This window comes from Watersipora subatra, chromosome 11, assembly GCF_963576615.1.
Source record: "Watersipora subatra chromosome 11, tzWatSuba1.1, whole genome shotgun sequence".
Classification (NCBI taxonomy): domain Eukaryota; kingdom Metazoa; phylum Bryozoa; class Gymnolaemata; order Cheilostomatida; family Watersiporidae; genus Watersipora; species Watersipora subatra.
In genome coordinates this window covers 23,282,285-23,302,688 of record NC_088718.1, presented here as the reverse complement: position 1 = coordinate 23,302,688, position 20,404 = coordinate 23,282,285, and the positions used below count along the sequence as shown (strand labels likewise).

General features: G+C 36.1%; 2 protein-coding genes across 2 annotated transcripts in view; both read right to left on the bottom strand.

Moving 5' to 3' along the window:
• Positions 1-1,149: 1,149 nt before the first annotated feature.
• LOC137407879 (putative uncharacterized protein ENSP00000383309) lies at positions 1,150-1,845 on the bottom strand. The gene has a single exon (XM_068094259.1). It carries the CDS (start codon positions 1,843-1,845, stop codon positions 1,150-1,152), a length of 696 nt encoding a protein of 231 aa, XP_067950360.1.
• A 2,040-nt stretch (positions 1,846-3,885) lies between these two features.
• LOC137408774 (synaptotagmin-1-like) overlaps positions 3,886-20,404 on the bottom strand; it is a 29,616-nt gene continuing 13,097 nt past the window's right edge. The window contains exons 5-9 of the mRNA XM_068095356.1: positions 10,624-10,791; positions 9,865-10,032; positions 8,758-8,872; positions 8,229-8,362; positions 3,886-5,114 (exon numbers count right to left, since the gene is read on the bottom strand). Coding sequence (XP_067951457.1) covers positions 4,929-5,114; positions 8,229-8,362; positions 8,758-8,872; positions 9,865-10,032; positions 10,624-10,791 — 771 coding nt within the window. The 3' untranslated portion in view covers positions 3,886-4,928. The remainder of the gene's footprint in view (positions 5,115-8,228; positions 8,363-8,757; positions 8,873-9,864; positions 10,033-10,623; positions 10,792-20,404) is intronic.

Here is a 20,404-nt window from a genome sequence, read left to right as displayed (position 1 = left end):
TATATACTAAGTAGGTCTACATTAGTGATATATACTAAGTAGGTCTACATCAGTGACATATACTAAGTAGGTCTACATCAGTGATATGTACTAAGTAGGTCTACAGTAGTGATATATACTAAGTTATATATACTACATTGTAACTAATATACGCTGTCCATATGGTAAATATATGCTGTCTATATGGTAAATATATGCTGTCTGTATGGTGAATATATGCTGTCTGTATGGTAAACTAATTTTTATACTTTGGTAATTAACTTCTGGTTGAGCTCTCCTTACGGATTCCTTTTATATTGTAGACCATTAACATTTACGCTAACATTAACACTAACATTAATGTTAATGCTAACATTAACACTAACGATAACATTAATGTTAATGCTAACGTTGGCGATAGTGTTGGCGTTAATGCTGACATTAAACCTAATCAAGTAGAGCACTCTTTTTTAAAAACCTGCCATTGTTCAGCCACATTGGAGAACAATTTTTGGAGATAAAATTAACAACATGATTTGGCTTGATTTTATTTAATTTCTCAAATCCTAATATAAAAAAATTTCCCAAAAAAATTGGATTGGAAAAATGAACACAGCAGAAAAGCAAATGGAGACTTAATCACAATAAAAAACATTGCGTTTGAACAGGATTCTCGCAATCTCTGAGAGTCTGGTACAAAGATTAGCCTCTCCGTGATTTCTTACTAAATTAAGCACTCACACCTATTGCCACAGTACATGCACATATGTGGTAGAAGCAGCTCGGCCAACACCGAAGACAGCCAGCTGCAAAGAGCACGCTCCCGCGTATGCCGCCGGTCGGACGTCATCCAAGCGAGTAAGGCAAGAGGAAGAGCCTAACACGAGAAGATTAGTATGTAAGGAAACGCTCATTTATGAAAAAGCAGATTTGTTGTGCTCATGTTTTACACACGGCTTGTGTTATGATTGTATTTGTCTATAAATATAATGCACATTAAAGTACCACTATTTGTTATTGCAAACAAACATAGAGTTGGTGGCACTAAGTAAAGTAAGCCTACCCAGATTTCCAATCGGGCCGAATCGCAGACTGGCCAGAATCTAGACCTTTACACAGATACACCAGCGTGTAAAATAATAAACATTCAAAATGCTATTGTAGTGTAGATCAAATGTAAACAGTAGCAGCGTACGTAGCAGGAGAGGCAGTTTCCGCGTACGTAGCAGGAAAGGCAGTCTCCGCGTATGTAGCAGAAGAGGCAGTCTCTGGGTACGTAGCAGGAGAGGCAAGCTTCGTGTACGTAGCAGGAGAGGTAGTTTTTGTGTACGTAGCAGAAGAGGCAGTCTCCGAGTACCTAGCAGGAAAGGCAGTCTTCGCATACGTAGCAAGAGAGGCAGTCTCAGCGTACGTAGCAGGAGAGGCAGTCTTTGTGTACGTAGCAGGAGAGGCAGTCTTTGTGTACGTACCAGGAGTGGCAGTCTCTGCGTACGTAGCAGAAAAGGCAGTTTTTGCGTACGTAGCAGAAGAGGCAGTCTTCAAGTACGTAGCAGAAGAGGCAGTCTTCGTGTACGTAGCAGGAGAGTCAGGCTTCGTGTACGTAGCAGGAGAGGCAGGCTTCGTGTACGTAGCAGGAGAGGCAGGCTTCGTGTACGTAGCAGGAGAGGCAGGTTTCGTGTACGTAGCAGGAGAGGCAGGCTTCGTGTACGTAGCAGGAGAGTCAGGCTTCGTGTACGTAGCAGGAGAGGCAGGCTTCGTGTACGTAGCAAGAGAGGCAGGCTTCGTGTACGTAGCAGGAGAGGCAGGTTTCGTGTACGTAGCAGGAGAGGCAGGCTTCGTGTATGTAGCAGGAGAGGCAGGCTTCATGCTTCAATGCATGAAAAGAAACAGAGTCTCATTTTGAGTGTCTAACTGAACTTTAGTGACTAATAAGATCTCGCGTTGTCAACCCGTTAATAACGACTCCATTAAAATCAGTTCTCTTTTTAAAGCCTGTAATTTTAGCACATGGCTATATATGGATAAATTATGGATGATGCATTACATAATACTGTGTTCCAAAGTAGAGGATAAAATAAATCTAAACATTGCATCCCGCTTCGTATGGTCAGCCTTTACTACTGCGGCGAATGTAGAGGGATCACTGCACTGAATATCAATCACTTAGCTGGCTAGAAAGCAACCAGTTAAGTTATCGGAGACCTTATTACAGCCTATCCTTCGACAGTGACAGCACTTAGAGTAGCCTTGGATTCCTTTGAACTGAATATTATTGTAGGCTTGTAAAAAATAATGAAACAACTGTAATCAAATAGAGTAATATTTCTCATTTTCCTCTCTCCAAAAAAGTTTTAGTGGCAGCTGAAGAAACATAATGGTTACAGTACACAGAGAGTGTGTTTATTTGTTATGAATAGAAACTTAACTAGTTTTAGTGTAGAGCTCTTGTTGCTGATGAGGAAATACTCTCTAGATGGTTCTATACCTGAGCCTTCCTTAAAAAGAACTCTAATCAGTTTGTCACTTGAAACTAATGCCCTGTCGCCAGCCATTTTTCTTTTCTTGGCCAGGAAAATACCTTCAATATTTTGATGATCTCTCTAGAACTAATCAGCGTAGAACTTTGGAATTATACTGAAACATTATTATATATTATATGCTGTATATTATCATATATTATATATCAAACAGTATCAGAAACAGAGTGGCCAAAATTGTGTAAGTCTAGCTAAAGTGAAAGTAGAGGAAAATGAAGTGAAACTACACGGTTTTCTCGGGCATTGGAACTGATGAGAAAACAACTCCCTGAACTATCTTGAGCCCAGGATTGAAAGTGTTAAACACCTACGTGAAGTGTTCATATCTACAATGCAGAACATCTACGCTAGGCGATGAGCGTCTGCAGCCATATTCTCAGCGTTTATTGTTTTCACAGTTGTAAGGCTGAAGAAACTAGTTGTTACAAGCTGTTACAAGCTAGACCATGGTCAACAGGTTTGTTATAATAACCTATTATGATAATGAACCTATTAATAGACATGCCTAGAGCTCAGGCTCTGGCTGAAGATTATAGACAGAAAACTAAGATGAAGGACTGATTTTCTGACTATTGAAGGACTGTATTATATAACATAAATACAATTATATAACAATTCAAAGTAAAATACCACTACTAGTCTTTTGTATGCATTCTTAAAAACATGTCAATGATTGAAGTAGCTTTATCCAAAAGTACAAGGACCAAATAAAATTGCAAAAGGAATGCTTAACAACAAGAATGCAATCGCGATATCGGTGACCCTTCGGTACAGAATAATCACAAATATAATGCTGTTGTCTTCTACTTCTATGACAGCATTATTACACCGTAAGAGAACATAAAATATAATATTCATGTCCAAAATAAAAATAGTGTTATGCACGAGTTTCTGCAAGCATGGAATAACTAACATTTAATCACGCTAAAGTATGTATAGCTTGAATAAAGCTTCTCACTCTGGGTTACTGCCAGAAGGTTACTGTCAGAAGGTTACTGTCAGAAGGTTAATGCCAGAAGGTTACTGTCAGAAGGTTACTGTCAGAAGGTTACTGTCAGAAGGTTAATGTCAGAAGGTTAATGCCAGAAAGTTACTGTCAGAAGGTCACTGTCAGAAGGTTAATGTCTAAAGGTTACTGTCAGAAGGTTACTGTCAAAAGGTTAATGCCAGAAGGTCACTGTCAGAAGGTTAATGTCAGAAGGTTAATGCCAGAAAGTTACTGTCAGAAGGTCACTGTCAGAAGGTTAATGTCTAAAGGTTACTGTCAGAAGGTTAATGCCAGAAGGTCACTGTCAGAAGGTTACTGTCAGAAGCTTACTGTCAGAAAGTTACTGTCAGAAGATAACTGTCAGAAGCTTACTGTCAGAAGGTTACTGTCAGAAGGTAACTGTCAGAAGCTTACTGTCAGAAGGTTACTGTCAGAAGGTTACTGTCAGAAGCTTACTGTCAGAAGGTTACTGTCAGAAGCTTACTGTCAGAAGGTTACTGCCTAACACAGAAGTCCCCGTTATTTTTTGGAGCAGTTCAAGTTGAATGGAACAAAACATGATTTAAATGATTATAATAATAATAATGGATAGACTTGATTTAAAATTGTTCTGTATGTTAGCAGCGGCAGTCTATGTATGAAAGTCAGCGTGAAGAAAGCTGCTGGAAGCTGTGTTCCAGACCTAATCAAAGAAAGAAGAAGAAGATGGGGATGATAAGTAATATGTATTGGAGGCAGCAAGTCACTAGTAGAACAGAAAGAGACTACCAAGTAAACTTTTTAATTGAGTTATATAGTCTTTTTTATTAATAGCAGTTTAGTTGGTATCGTATCTGAGCTTACATTGCATTATTGGCTGCTAGCTGTTCTTTTAACAAAAGAGAACAGAAACAACACAGACTTTGGTTAACTTGATGTCCTATTCAATATCTCGACTCAATTTCCGTATAAAGATTTCTTTGTCTGTCATGTAAAAATCTCTATACTCATTCTGTGCCAAGCCATGACACAGTAAGGTGTTTAGGCAAACTTCTCTACTATCTTGGATGCTGAGATGCCTGATTACAATTATGAGGAAAGGAAGAATGACAATAAGCTTTGAACATTTTAGTTAAGTTAGGATAGATTAAGTTACGCTGTCTGAAGACAATTTTATGATTATAAAGAACTGAATAACAAGTGAACTGTCAAAAGGAATTCAAACTCTACAAGTACTTGCTAGTAGCTTCAAGTGACAGGCAAAAAGACTATGTAAGAGGGGTGTTTGAAAGCACAAAATGATTTTAGTTTGTAATTTTTGGAATTATGTTTTCCCTCTGAAAGAGCATTTGTCCTGATGCTTCAAGAGCACTGTGATGACGAATAAACTAAAATGTACTGTAGTTATTGCGGGTGGCAGATAGCTGGTGGGACTAGAATGCACATTATTTGCCCTCAGGTACTTCCTGCAGTGTATGCCATTGGGCTATCGGTCTTCGAGGGTTGGCCAGCATATCGCTCCAGTGACGCAACTCAGAGCCTGTGGTTCCGTAACCGACAGTCGTTCGACCGATTGGATCAGATGTTCCAATTCTATCGTAGTCAACAACTGTTACTTGTGCTTGGATTCTCTGCAATAGGTACTTCCTCAGTAAGTACTAGTAACTACCTTATTACCACCTAGTAGTAACTACCTTATTACCTCCTACTAGTAACTACCTTATTACCTCCTACTAGTAACTACCTTATTGCCACCTACTAGTAACTACCTTATTGCCACCTACTAGTAACTACCTTATTACCACCTACTAGTAACTACCTTATTACCTCCTACTAGTAACTACCTTATTACCACCTACTAGTAACTACCTTATTACCTCCTACTAGTAACTACCTTATTACCTCCTACTAGTAACTACCTTATTACCTCCTACTAGTAGCTAACTTATTACCTCCTACTAGTAACTACCTTATTACCTCCTACTAGTAACTACCTTATTACTACCTACTAGTAACTACCTTATTACCTCCTACTAGTAACTACCTTATTACCTCCTACTAGTAACTACCTTATTACCTCCTACTAGTAACTACCTTATTACCTCCTACTAGTAGCTAACTTATTACCTCCTACTAGTAACTACCTTATTACCTCCTACTAGTAACTACCTTATTACTACCTACTAGTAACTATCTTTTTACCTCCTACTAATAACTACCTTATTACCTCCTACTAGTAACTACCTTATTACCTCCTACTAGTAACTACCTTATTACCTCCTACTAGTAACTACCTTATTACCTCCTACTAGTAACTACCTTATTACCTCCTACTAGTAACTACCTTATTGCCACCTACTAGTAACTACCTTATTGCCACCTACTAGTAACTACCTTATTACCACCTACTATTAACTACCTTATTACCTCCTACTAGTAACTACCTTATTACCACCTACTAGTAACTACCTTATTACCTCCTACTAGTAACTACCTTATTACCTCCTACTAGTAACTACCTTATTACCTCCTACTAGTAGCTAACTTATTACCTCCTACTAGTAACTACCTTATTACCTCCTACTAGTAACTACCTTATTACTACCTACTAGTAACTATCTTTTTACCTCCTACTAATAACTACCTTATTACCTCCTACTAGTAACTACCTTATTACCTCCTACTAGTAACTACCTTATTACCTCCTACTAGTAACTACCTTATTACCTCCTACTAGTAACTACCTTATTACCTCCTACTAGTAACTACCTTATTGCCACCTACTAGTAACTACCTTATTGCCACCTACTAGTAACTACCTTATTACCACCTACTATTAACTACCTTATTACCTCCTACTAGTAACTACCTTATTACCACCTACTAGTAACTACCTTATTACCTCCTACTAGTAACTACCTTATTACCTCCTACTAGTAACTACCTTATTACCTCCTACTAGTAGCTAACTTATTACCTCCTACTAGTAACTACCTTATTACCTCCTACTAGTAACTACCTTATTACTACCTACTAGTAACTACCTTATTACCTCCTACTAGTAACTACCTTATTACCACCTACTAGTAACTACCTTATTACCTCCTACTAGTAACTACCTTATTACCTCCTACTAGTAACTACCTTATTACCTCCTACTAGTAGCTAACTTATTACCTCCTACTAGTAACTACCTTATTACCTCCTACTAGTAACTACCTTATTACTACCTACTAGTAACTATCTTTTTACCTCCTACTAATAACTACCTTATTACCTCCTACTAGTAACTACCTTATTACCTCCTACTAGTAACTACCTTATTACCTCCTACTAGTAACTACCTTATTACCTCCTACTAGTAACTACCTTGTTACCTCCTACTAGTAACTACATTATTACCTCCTATTAGTAACTACCTTCTTACCTCCTACTAGTAACTTCCTTATTACCACCTACTAGTAACTACATTATTACCTCCTACTAGTAACTACCTTATTACCTCCTATTAGTAACTACCTTATTACCTCCTACTAGTAACTACCTTGTTACCTCCTACTAGTAACTACATTATTACCTCTTACTAGTAACTACCTTATTACCACCTACTAGTAACTACCTTATTACCACCTACTAGTAACTACATTATTACCACCTACTAGTAACTACCTTATTACCTCCTATTAGTAACTACCTTATTACTACCTACTAGTAACTACCTTATTACCGCCTACTAGTAACTACCTTATTACCTCCTACTAGTAACTACCTTATTACCTCCTACTAGTAACTACCTTATTACCTCCTACTAGTAACTACCTTATTACCTCCTACTAGTAACTACCTTATTTCCTCCTACTAGTAACTACCTTATTACCACCTACTAGTAACTACCTTATTACCACCTACTAGTAACTACCTTATTACCTCCTACTAGTAACTTCCTTATTACCACCTACTAGTAACTACCTTATTACCTCCTACTAGTAACTACCTTATTACCACCTACTAGTAACTACCTTATTACCACCTATTAGTAAACACCTTATTACCTTTCTTGTCTCTGTTTTACTAGGTACCTACTAATAGCTACTTAGTAAAACAAAACTGGAAGGAAAGAGAGAGGTTGAAATGTAGAAGGTGAAAAGGAGAGGGTGAAAAGGCGAGGGTGAAAAAGAGAGGGGGAAGGGGGAGAGGGGGAGGTAAAAGGGGAGAGGGGAAGAGGGGCAAGAGGGGGAAAGGGGGAGAGGGAGAAAGAGCGGAGAGGGGTGAGGAGTAGAGGGTGGACAGAGAGAGGGGGAGAGGGGGAAGAGAGACACAGCAGGAAGTAATTGCGCATGGAAGAATGTGGTTAACAGCCAGTCTAGATATCTTTAGCAACAATTCAATTACAAAATATTATCACAGAGCTGTGTCACGGAGCTGTGTCACGGAGCTGTGTCACGGAGCTGTGTCACAGAGCTGTGTCACAGAGCTGTGTCACAGAGCTGTGTCACAGAGCAACAAGTGCTACTGGCTGTGACACAGCTCTGGTATAACTGCTACAGTTTTAACTTCTGCATTCATCAAGGCTTAGAACGAGACTCTATTGAGATAATTTTAATAGGCCACTCTTACAAAGTCTGTTGGGCCAACAAACAAATGTCACAATTTTATGTTTTACCAACGTTGATCTTTCTAAATAGTAAATACTGAGTTAACTTTTGTAAGCCAGAGGTTTACTGATGATAGAAGAAAAAGTATACCTGAATTTGCTCAAAAGGAACTTCAAAGGTGAAGGACTCATTGAAGTAGGGGTTAAGAGTACACTTCTTGATTGTTGTCTTTTTCTTCTTTATCCTCTTTCCATTTTGAATAAGAGCCAACTTCACATACGGATCTACACAAAGCACAACTTTGTTGTACAAGCAGGAAGCCATTTATGTATTGACAGTATAGGACGAAGGTTTCAATCTCAACCAATTAGTGTTGAGTATTTCGGTGTTCATACCTCATTATTGTCATATGCCACTGAAACAGCCCATTTGGTGCAAGCTCTGCTAGATAGCAGCCAATCATAAATGGTTATAAAACCTCATTTAAACAGTGAATACATTAAATTTTACCAATCCTTTATGTGGCCTACGATAGCTATGAAGACAATGACTGTTGCCATAGTAACGACCCAACCACCATTATCAAAAATGCTACCTACGTGTAGGTGTGGCCATCTTTAGTTTACGTTCGCTGCTGTTACTAAGAAAATGGACAAATGTGTACTGATACTACACTAACCAGACAATCCACCGACATCCATTTTTTTCAAATTCTTTGCCTCAAGAATATTAATGGTAAGCTTGCCAGCGGTAGGTACATATCGGAGTGAAAAGCAAATGTCTCCAAGAACTTCCTGCAATAACAAGAATGTATGTGTAATATAAGAGATAGCATAATATATAATAAAATATAATATATTTTAATATAACATAAGGTAATATGTAATGTAATATATATTTGAAAGTATTGTAACCAAAGTGGTCAAATCTTGAATAAGAAAAAGTTAGGAGTGATATACCTGAATATTTAAAGATCGGCTAGTCAACATTACAGCATTTTTCTGTGTGTGACCTAATAATTTTATTTACTATAATGAGTACAGATAGTTTTCTTGGTAACAACTGCCACTTACAATTGGCCCATAAAAAGCTATATGATTACAGTTAATTATTGCCAGCCAAAATTAAAATTGATAAAATAAATCAGTTGATAAACATTATTCGATATCATGGTCACTTTTCATCCATATCATAAAGAAAGTGAGACAGAGGTGAATAGCACCGGTAAGAGGGCCACACATCAAGTGAGCCAGAGCCTCCTATATGCCTATATCTAAAAAAGCTCTTGTTTGTGAAGAAAAATTAAACAGTCATAGTAAAAAATATAGCAAAAAGTATTTTAATTTCAAAGAAATTACTTGATAAAAATTAAAAAGTGTTAAAAACTGTTTCTCTAAAACAATTAATGAGATGTGAACTATTTTTATTTTAGCAACAACAAAAAATATTAGCTAGCAGCAAGCCAGAAAGATGGCACCAACATTACTAAAATATTGTTATACTAATAATATTTAATAACTTGAAGATTATTGCAAATATTCCTGAACCGCTTTGTTGCTTTACTTACTAAATAAAATATTCTTGAATTGATCTATTATTTTACCAAATAAAACTGAGTTTGACCAAATATGTCTTTCTAGTCTTCAAATTCTACTAGAATCGACTTAGACACTTTCGATATGAGCGATTCTTTATTGTTAGCAAATCTGCAAGCAACCATTACCACTCCTCAATAGAAGCTGTATTATAAATGAAGCTATTCAAGGTCAGTCGGCAATTGACAGACCTTCTCGTCATCAGGACTGGTCAGGTCTCTCGTCTCCTCAAGGCTCTCACACAGGTCGATAGTGCTGAGAGGAATGACGACTTGACCGATTTGGTCATGCTTGCTGAATCTGTCAAAGTCATAGACGGCCATAACGAGAGTCTTTTGTGGTACATCTCCAAATGCCAGCTGAAATACGAAAGAGCTATATATATATATATATATATTTTATTATATATAGATATATACATATATACAATATATATATTTATATATATCAATGTATATATAGTATATTTATTAGACAGTTGAAATGAAAAAAATATAATTGTATTGCGCATTCTATTTGTTTTATTCGGGTACAGGTAAATCACCCAAAAGGACCACCCAGAAGGACCACTCAGAAGGACCACCCAGAAAGACAGCTTACAAAGCATCTCAGCTGCCCAAGCATCAGATTGTGTTACATTTTTGTATGCGAATTCATTTTACACTTGCAACCGGGATTCGTAGATTTAATAAAATTTCAAAAAAAGGTTTGGCTTAGATTTTTTAACACTTGTCAAAAAATAAGACGAATTTTTGCTAAATCTTACAATAAATTTAAAATGAATATGCCTTTTAGATGGATTGCACTATTATTTGAAAATTAATTGTAGCTTAAATTGAAAACGGTTGCAGCAAAAATTAAATATTAACTGCTCCATAAATTAAATGCCTCAAAGCTTTTGCATTATAAATATAATAAAGAATGATATGAAAGGTGACAAAGGTGTTCACCTTGAAGACGAAGCTTTCGTTGAAGACTGGGCTCAAGGTCTTTCGGTGTACTTTGGTTTCAAATTTTTTTTTCTTATCTGGAAGTAGGAAGACTTTAACATAAGGATCAGAAGTGCCAGACATGTCCATGGCAGGAATTTCTTCGGCCTCCATGATTCCAACCGTCAGCTAAATATAAATCAAATCTGAGAATACCGCAGTCCGTGATATTAGCTACTCCAAATTATAGAATTATTAAAAGTTGAAATAAGGTTTCTGCAGCCTCAAAAGTCGTCACATAAAACAGTCAATGTTTCCTGAGAGTGTAGACAATGTTTCCTGAGGTTGCAGACAATGAGACAATGGTTTATCTACATGTAATTATGACAAAGGTACAGTAGTACGTATCAAGCAGTCTGCAGTCAATGTGATTTTACTTGAGTTTAGTTACGGTGACTGCTTATAGTTTTCCAAGACTCACTATGACCTTTAACTTCTGTTAACACTATTTCAGTTGGGTTCTTAACTGTACTACGAACAAACGACATAATCACATTGTTTTTAATAACCAAACAGCCTCTCAGTATAAACTACGTTTATCAATGTTTATGCTGTCAGACTGTGATAAGGACTGTGATATAGACAGTGATATAGACTATGATATAGACTGAGATATAGACTGTGATATAGACTGTGATATAGACTGTGATATAGACTGTGATATAAACTGCGATATAGACTGAGACATATACTGTGATTAGACTGTGATATAGACTGAGATATAGACTGTAATATAGACTGGCATATAGACTGTGATATAGACTGTGATATAGACTGTGATATAAACTGTGGTATAGACTGTGATATAAACTGTGATATAGACAGCGATATAGACTGCGATATAGACTGTGAGATAGACTGTGATACAGACTGCGATATAGACTGCGATGTAGACTGAGATATATACTGTGATATAGGCTGTGATATAGACTGTAATATAGACTGTGATATAGACTGTAATATAGACTGTGATATAGACTGAGATATAGACTGTGATATAAACTGTGGTATAGACTGTGAAATAAACTGTGATATAGACTGCGATATAGACTGCGATATAGACTGCGATATAGACTGTGATATAAACTGTGGTAAAGACTGTGATATAGACTGTGAAATAGACTGCGATATAAACTGCAATGTAGACTGAGATATAAACTGTGATATAGACTGTGATATAGACTGTGATATAGACTGTGAAATAGACTCCGATATAAACTGCGATGTAGACTGAGATATAGACTGTGATATAGACTGTGATATAGACTGTGATATAGACTGTGATATAGACTGTAATATAGAATGTGGTATAGACTGTGATATAGACTGTGATATAGACTGAGATATAGACTGTGATATAAACTGTGGTATAGACTGTGAAATAAACTGTGATATAGACTGCGATATAGACTGCGATATAGACTGTGATATAAACTGTGGTATAGACTGTGATATAGACTGTGAAATAGACCGCGATATAAACTGCAATGTAGACTGAGATATAAACTGTGATATAGACTGTGATATAGACTGAGATATATACTGTGATATAGACTGTGATATAGACTGTAATATAGACTGTGATATAGACTGAGATATAGACTGTGATATAAACTGTGGTATAGACTGTGAAATAAACTGTGATATAGACTGCGATATAGACTGCGATATAGACTGTGATATAAACTGTGGTATAAACTGTGATATAGACTGTGAAATAGACTGCGATATAAACTGCAATGTAGACTGAGATATAAACTGTGATATAGACTGTGATATAGACTGAGATATATACTGTGATATAGACTGTGATATAGACGGTGATATAGACTGTGATATAGGCTGTGGTATAGACTGTGATATAGACTGTGATATAGACTGTGATATAGACAGTGATATAGACTGTGATAATAACTGCGATATAGACTGAGATATATACTGTGAAATAGACTGTAATATAGACTGTGATTTAGACTGTGATTTAGACTGTAATATAGACTTTGATATAGACTGTGATATAGACTGTGATATAAACTGTGGTATAGACTGTGAAATAAACTGTGATATAAACTGCGATATAGACTGCGATATAGACTGCGATTTAGACTGTGATATAGACTGTGATATAGACTGTGAAATAGACTCCGATATAAACTGCGATGTAGACTGAGATATAGACTGTGATATAGACTGTGATATAGACTGAGATATATACTGTGATATAGACTGCGATATAGACTGCGATATAGACTGTGATACAGACTGCGATATAGACTGTGATATAGACTGAGATATATACTGTGATATAGACTGTGATATAGACTGTGAAATAGACTGTGATATAAACTGCGATGTAGACTGAGATATAGACTGTGATATAGACTGTGATATAGACTGTGACATAGACTGTGATATAGACTGTGATATAGACTGTGAAATAAACTGTGGTATAGACTGCGATATAAACTGCGATGTAGACTGAGATATAGACTGTGATATAGACTGTGATATAGACTGTGATATAGACTGTGATATAGACTGTGATATAGACTGAGATATATACTGTGATAAAGACTGAGATATAGACTGTGATATAAACTGTGATATAGACAGTGATATAGACTGTGATATAGACTGTGATATAGACTGTGATATAGACTGTTATATAGACTGCGATATAAACTGCGATGTAGACTGAGACATAGACTATGATATAGACTACGATATAGACTGTGATAAAGACTGTGGTATAGACTGTGATATAGACTGCGATATAGACTGCGATATACACTGCGATATGCACTGCGATATAGACTGCGATATAGACTGCGATATAGACTGCAATATAGGCTGCCATATAGACTGCCATATAGACTGCCATATAGACTGCGATATATCTATCACTGCCATCCACTACTATCTTTTTTGCAACGAAATAGGCAGCTTAATTTTAATCCAAGATAATTTCCTTTCGAGCACGAGCATTAGCAAAAGTCAAGAAAAATATTGTTGTTACTTTGTAGTTGACTATTAACCAACCTTGCTGCTTCACAAGGTTTTTGAATAGCTTTTGCTAATATAAGCCTAAAGAGTATCAATGAAGTGTGTTTCATTTCCGATAGACTTGTATGTACTGTTTTATATGTTACGGTATATTACACCTTGGCTACATCCTGCTAAGGAACGCATGGCTTTTATATGCCGCCATGAATAAATTTAGCTTCTGTATTCGCTATCATATTAGCTATTGTATTACTTATGGTATTAGCTACCACATTAGCTATTGTAGAGACAACAGGAAAGTACACAGTCAGCAAAGTTAGAGGAGATCCAAAGAAGCAAATTTAAGTTCAGTTTTAAGATAAATTGTAACGTTACAACGTTATTAGCTTCAAAGCTTCCCAGTTTTTTCATGCCACAGGACTGTAAACTACATGAGAGGAGAGTAGATATTGATAAAAGATCTCATGCCACAGGACAGTAAACTACATGAGAGGAGAGAAGATATTGACGACAGATCCCATGCCACAGGACTGTAAACTACATGAGATGAGATTAGATATTGACAACAGATCTCATGCCACAGGACTGTAAACTACATGAGAGGAGAGTAGATATTGATAACAGATCCCATGTCACATGACTGTAAACTACATGAGAGGAGAGAAGATATTGACAACAGATCCCATGCCACAGGACTGTAAACTGCATGAGAGGAGAGAAGATATTGACAACAGACCTCATGCCACAGGACTGTAAACTACATGAGAGGAGAGTAGATATTGATAACAGATCCCATGCCACATGACTGTAAACTACATGAGAGGAGAGAAGATATTGACAACAGATCCCATGCCACAGGACTGTAAACTACATGAGAGGAGAGAAGATATTGACAACAGATCCCATGCCACAGGACTGTAAACTGCATGAGAGGAGAGAAGATATTGACAACAGACCTCATGCCAGAGGACTGTAAACTGCATGAGAGGAGAGAAGATATTGATGATAGATCTCATGCCACAGGACTGTAAACTATATGAGAGGAGAGTAGATATTGATAACAGATCCCATGCCAGAGGACTGTAGACTGCATGAGAGGAGAGTAGATATTGATGACAGATCCCATGCCAGAGGACTGTAGACTGCATGAGAGGAGAGAAGATATTCATAACAGATCCCATGCAAAAGGACTGTAAACTGCATGAGAGGAGAGAAGATATCGATAACAGATCTCATGCCACAGGACTGTAAACTACATGGGAAGAAGAATAGATATTGTTAACAGATTCCATTATCATGCGTTTTTACTGAATATGAGTGCTGCATCTATGAATATGCAAGGCTACTACATTAATAACATATCTTCTCATGTCTATGCAAGGCTACTATACTAGTAACTTATCATCTCATGTCTATGCAAGGCTACTATACTGATAACTTATCATCTCATGTCTATGTAAGGCTACTATACTAGTAACTTATCATCTTATGTCTATGCAAGGCTACTATACTAGTAACTTATCATCTCATGCCTATGCAAGGCTACTATACTAGTAACTTATCATCTCATGTCTATGTAAGGCTACTATACTAGTAACTTATCATCTTATGTCTATGCAAGGCTACTATACTAGTAACTTATCATCTCATGCCTATGTAAGGCTACTATACTAGTAACTTATCATCTCATGTCTATGTAAGGCTACTATACTAGTAACTTATCATCTCATGCCTATGTAAGGCTACTATACTGATAACTTATCATCTCATGTCTATGTAAGACTACTATACTGATAACTTATCATCTCATGTCTATGCAAGGCTATTATACTAGTAACTTATCATCTCATGCCTATGCAAGGCTACTAAACTAGTAACTTATCATCTCATGTCTATGTAAGGCTACTATACTAGTAACTTATCATCTCATGTCTATGTAAGGCTACTATACTAGTAACTTATCATCTCATGTCTATGTAAGGCTACTATACTGGTAACTTATCATCTCATGTCTATGCAAGGCTACTATACTAGTAACTTATCATCTAATGTCTATGCAAGGCTACTATACTAGTAACTTATCATCTCATGTCTATGTAAGGCTACTATACTGATAACTTATCATCTCATGTCTATGCAAGGCTATTATACCAGTAACTTATCATCTCATGCCTATGCAAGGCTACTAAACTAGTAACTTATCATCTCATGTCTATGTAAGGCTACTATACTAGTAACTTATCATCTCATGTCTATGTAAGGCTACTATACTAGTAACTTATCATCTCATGCCTATGTAAGGCTACTATACTGGTAACTTATCATCTCATGTCTATGCAAGGCTACTATACTAGTAACTTATCATCTAATGTCTATGCAAGGCTACTATACTAGTAACTTATCATCTCATGTCTATGTAAGGCTACTATACTAGTAACTTATCATCTCATGTCTATGTAAGGCTACTATACTAGTAAATTATCATCTCATGTCTATGTAAGGCTACTATACTAGTAACTTATCATCTCATGTCTATGTAAGGCTACTATACTAGTAACTCATCATCTCATGGACTGCAATGTTGACATGTTGACATATGTAAATGACTAGCTGCGCTACCCGGCGTTGCCCCGCTAATGAATAAGTCTTTGGACAGAAAGTTGATTTGTATTTAACATATTTTCAAACTACATATCATGAGAGAAGCGTTTGTGTAGTTGAACTAAATTAAAGGAGAACATAAAGTTAACTGTAAAGGTTTTCAAACAACTGTAACTTTTAAACTTCATATCATGAGGAAAGGGTTTTGTGCAGGACAACTAAATTAATAATAAATAAAACAACTGTATAAGTTTTCAAACTTTCTTTAAAATTTTTCAAAGTTTTCATAACTTGAAAGAAAGTTTCGTTAAAATAAATTAGAAGGAAAAATAAACAACTGAATGTGTTTAAATGTAAATGGAAAATCAGTAGCAAGTAATGACTAAATATAGTTTATTTTGCTATGATTACAACCAAAAATTATTTGGTATACAATTATATGATTTCAGTTCGTTTCACTGTTGGCATGCAAAAATTGGCATTTCAATTTTCTTCGAAAATATCGTAGGCTATAGCAATGATATACAGCTCCCCAAAAAGGGGCTGTATATCATTCTGCTGGTGAAGATATCAATCTCTGTGGCCTAAATGGTGCGGCACCAGTCCTCCGAAGGAATGGGTTTGAGATCAAATCTTCTTCGGTACGGATTCTTTATTTCAAGATTTTAAGATCTATAGCCGAAATGCTTACAGAGATAAGACACAAGACAGATGACATACATTGAGAAATATATATATATATATATATATATATATATATATATATATATATATATATATATATATATATATATAGATAAAAAACCTTTTGACAAATTCACTCCAAGTTAACTGAAACATGCATAGCTAGTATTAACAAGTTAACACTGCTCTGGCAGGTAGTAACAAGTTGACACTTTGGGACGAGTAATAACAAGTTGACTCTATTGTGGCAGGTTGTATATAATTGCTGAGTAAGAGATAATTACATTCATTGGCAAATCAACTGATCAATATGCTTGAGTGACAGCGATGGGCACTCAAGTTAAGTTAACACACTTGCTCGAAAAAGCCTTAAGGCTTCTTCCACAAATGAAGTCAATTGATTCTGTGGTATCTTCTACTTACAGTAGAGTTGAGTTGACTTACTTACAGTAGAGTCGAGTTGACTTACTTACAGTAGAGTTGAGTTGACTTACTTACAGTAGAGTTGAGTTGACTTACTTACAGTAGAGTTGAGTTGAATTGGCAAATCCTACCAGTAAAAATTGAATTGAATCGAATCTTTACCGTCATCATAGACGGAATGACTTGATTCTCTAAAATGACTCAAGGCAAAATGCATCCATGCCTTTCTATATTATTACTTTACATCTATGATTATTACTGCCTTGACAAAAATGCATCACAGGGATCTCTTGGGTAAACCAATCTGTCATTTGATGCTCACTTTATCAGAGATGTCAACACAGTACAATGTTACCTCGATATCACTGTGTATATTTTATTGGTCGATAATACGTACTATGCACAGATATAATATAGTCTGTAGCTATAGTCCGTACCCATGCAATGGCAATAAGCTTAGTTATACCATTTTGATTGTGCAGCAGACAAACATAACTTTGTTAGGCAGATACGTGGTAGTCATTCAGAAAGGTATGTTTATTTTTATGCCCAATTGTCATGGTTATATTCAATGTTTTGTATTCCTGAATATCTGCTTCAAGTCATCCGCTACAGAAAACCTTTCTGACTGCTCGGTATGGCATTAATTCTGCTAGAGGTTTTTAACTGTCATATACACATGAGTTTGAGTGGTTGTTCAGTAGGAACTCAAGCTATGGAGGCCGGACCGAATTTGGGAGGTCACATCTCAAGTATGTAGACACATAAGAGCCTGGTGTCGGCACTAGTTTGGATAAATGTATGTACATGTAGATTATGATTAATGTTTTTCCAACATAGAACCCTGATGAGTGAACATTTAACAATTCTGACTCACCCTAGTACCTATACAAGAACATTGATCACGGATCATGGAGTTAACAGATCAGATCTAACCAAAAACTTTTCACAATAAATTGATTGTATAAGATGAATCATTTTTCCAAAAAACGAACTAGTTAGTTTTCATTTTACTCTGAAGCCACAGCATAAAATCAAGGTTTCCAATTCTTTTTATTTCCGGTTCATAATAGATGACAAAAATGGTTAGTAGTGACCTAAACATGTTTTTGCTAATAAAAGTTTTCAACAGACCACAAATATTTCAGTCGACTCTCTATATATATGTAAATCTCAGTGTTTGCTTTTTGTACACCCACAATGTCAAGATATAGCAATTAAATCTAGCAATGGAATATTCGTATTGCAAAAGGATTTTATCTTAGAACCTCCCGTGCACAAGACAACAAGCTAATCCATGAAGCTATAAGAGATACAACAGATTCTTGGAGCAGATAGTCATTATTTGGGTTAAAATACGTGTAGCAACTCCGTATTACGCGCAACTTCACTAAAGCTTGTTCTCATAGCTCTTCCTAGTAAGTTTAGCAACGCGTATAGTAGCTTACTCAAATCGGGCAATATCAACTACTTAACCTCCCACTGTTTATAAGCTCTTCTTTAAAACCCGTGCAACACGGAGGATTTGGCTAGCATTTTTATATTAGAGAATGTGTGTCTGCGCTTTTGTCAAACTGCAAAACGATATTTTTCTTGCAGAATCTTTTGCTGATTCTAAAAAACTTGAAATTAAAGTTCTATGACAGAAACTTTAGCTTTCAGAACAGAAATGCCGAGTGTACGCTCATCGAAGATAATCGGCATGAGTTAATTCCATTCGAACAAGCAAAAAGATCAGTAGTGAAATAGTTGATATTTGTTATAGAAAGAGTCAAAGGGCTGAGCTAATGGGTGTAGATAAGGTAGTGATTGTAGTTTATTATTATTTTGATATGTTGCCATAAGTGAACTTTGGTGAGAGCTCATAAAAAATTGATTGTTTGTTTGTTTATTTGGGTGAATTGAACAGCTTATTAAAGCTAAAGACTTGAGAATTGAATTGTGGTGTTTAGGGCTTAAATACTGAATCGAGTCGATTCTTACAAGATTTATTGCAAAAGAGTTGGGCACTGAGTTATTAATTTCTTCATAAGAATTCAATTGAATCGAGCCAGAAAGCCTTGGAAACATCTTTACTGAGTGGCTGCAATGTTTGTTAATTGTAAACTCAGTTAACTTTTCTAATCTCAGAACATTGACCATGGTTGTAGTTGAAAGGAAAAACAGCATTTTGATCTAATGTGTTTTGTTGTGATGCTGGAAGGATGAAGTCAATCAGGATATTATAACACAAGTGCAATATCTACATCCATATCAAACAGGATATTATAACACAAGTGCAGTATCTACATCCATATCAACAGGATATTATAACACAAGTGCAGTATCTACATCCATATCAACAGGATATTATAACACAAGTGCAGTATCTACATCCATATCAACAGGATATTATAACACAAGTGCAGTATCTACATCCATATCCAACAGGATATTATAACACAAGTGCAGTATCTACATCCATATCAACAGGATATTATAACACAAGTGCAGTATCTACACCCATAGCAACAGGATATTATAACACAAGTGCAGTATCTACATCCATATCAAACAGGATATTATAACACAAGTGCAGTATCTACATCCATATCAACAGGATATTATAACGCAAGTGCAGTATCTACATCCATATCAACAATGTAAAAAGATTGGAGGTATATTCTACACACATTATCTAAAGATTTGTAAAAACAGTTACCTAATTGTGAGTAGAGATATGTACGATTTATTTATAAATATGGAGTTGTCCTCTAAACCAGAAATACTCCAAAAATAAAGATAGAGATATGACCTGAAAATCCGATAAACCTGCTATTCTCTAGATATTCGATAGACTGGGTAATTGTTTTCTCTGAATAAAGAATAATCTGCTGATGAACCTGTTAAAAGCATTTACAGCGATCACCTAAAATGCTTGTGACATGGTAACTTGTCGATTATCATCACTAACAAAGATTGGCTATTCTTTTTGCCTATTCTTGGCATACTTCCAATGATACCTACCTACTTGACTCAACTGTTTCATAGC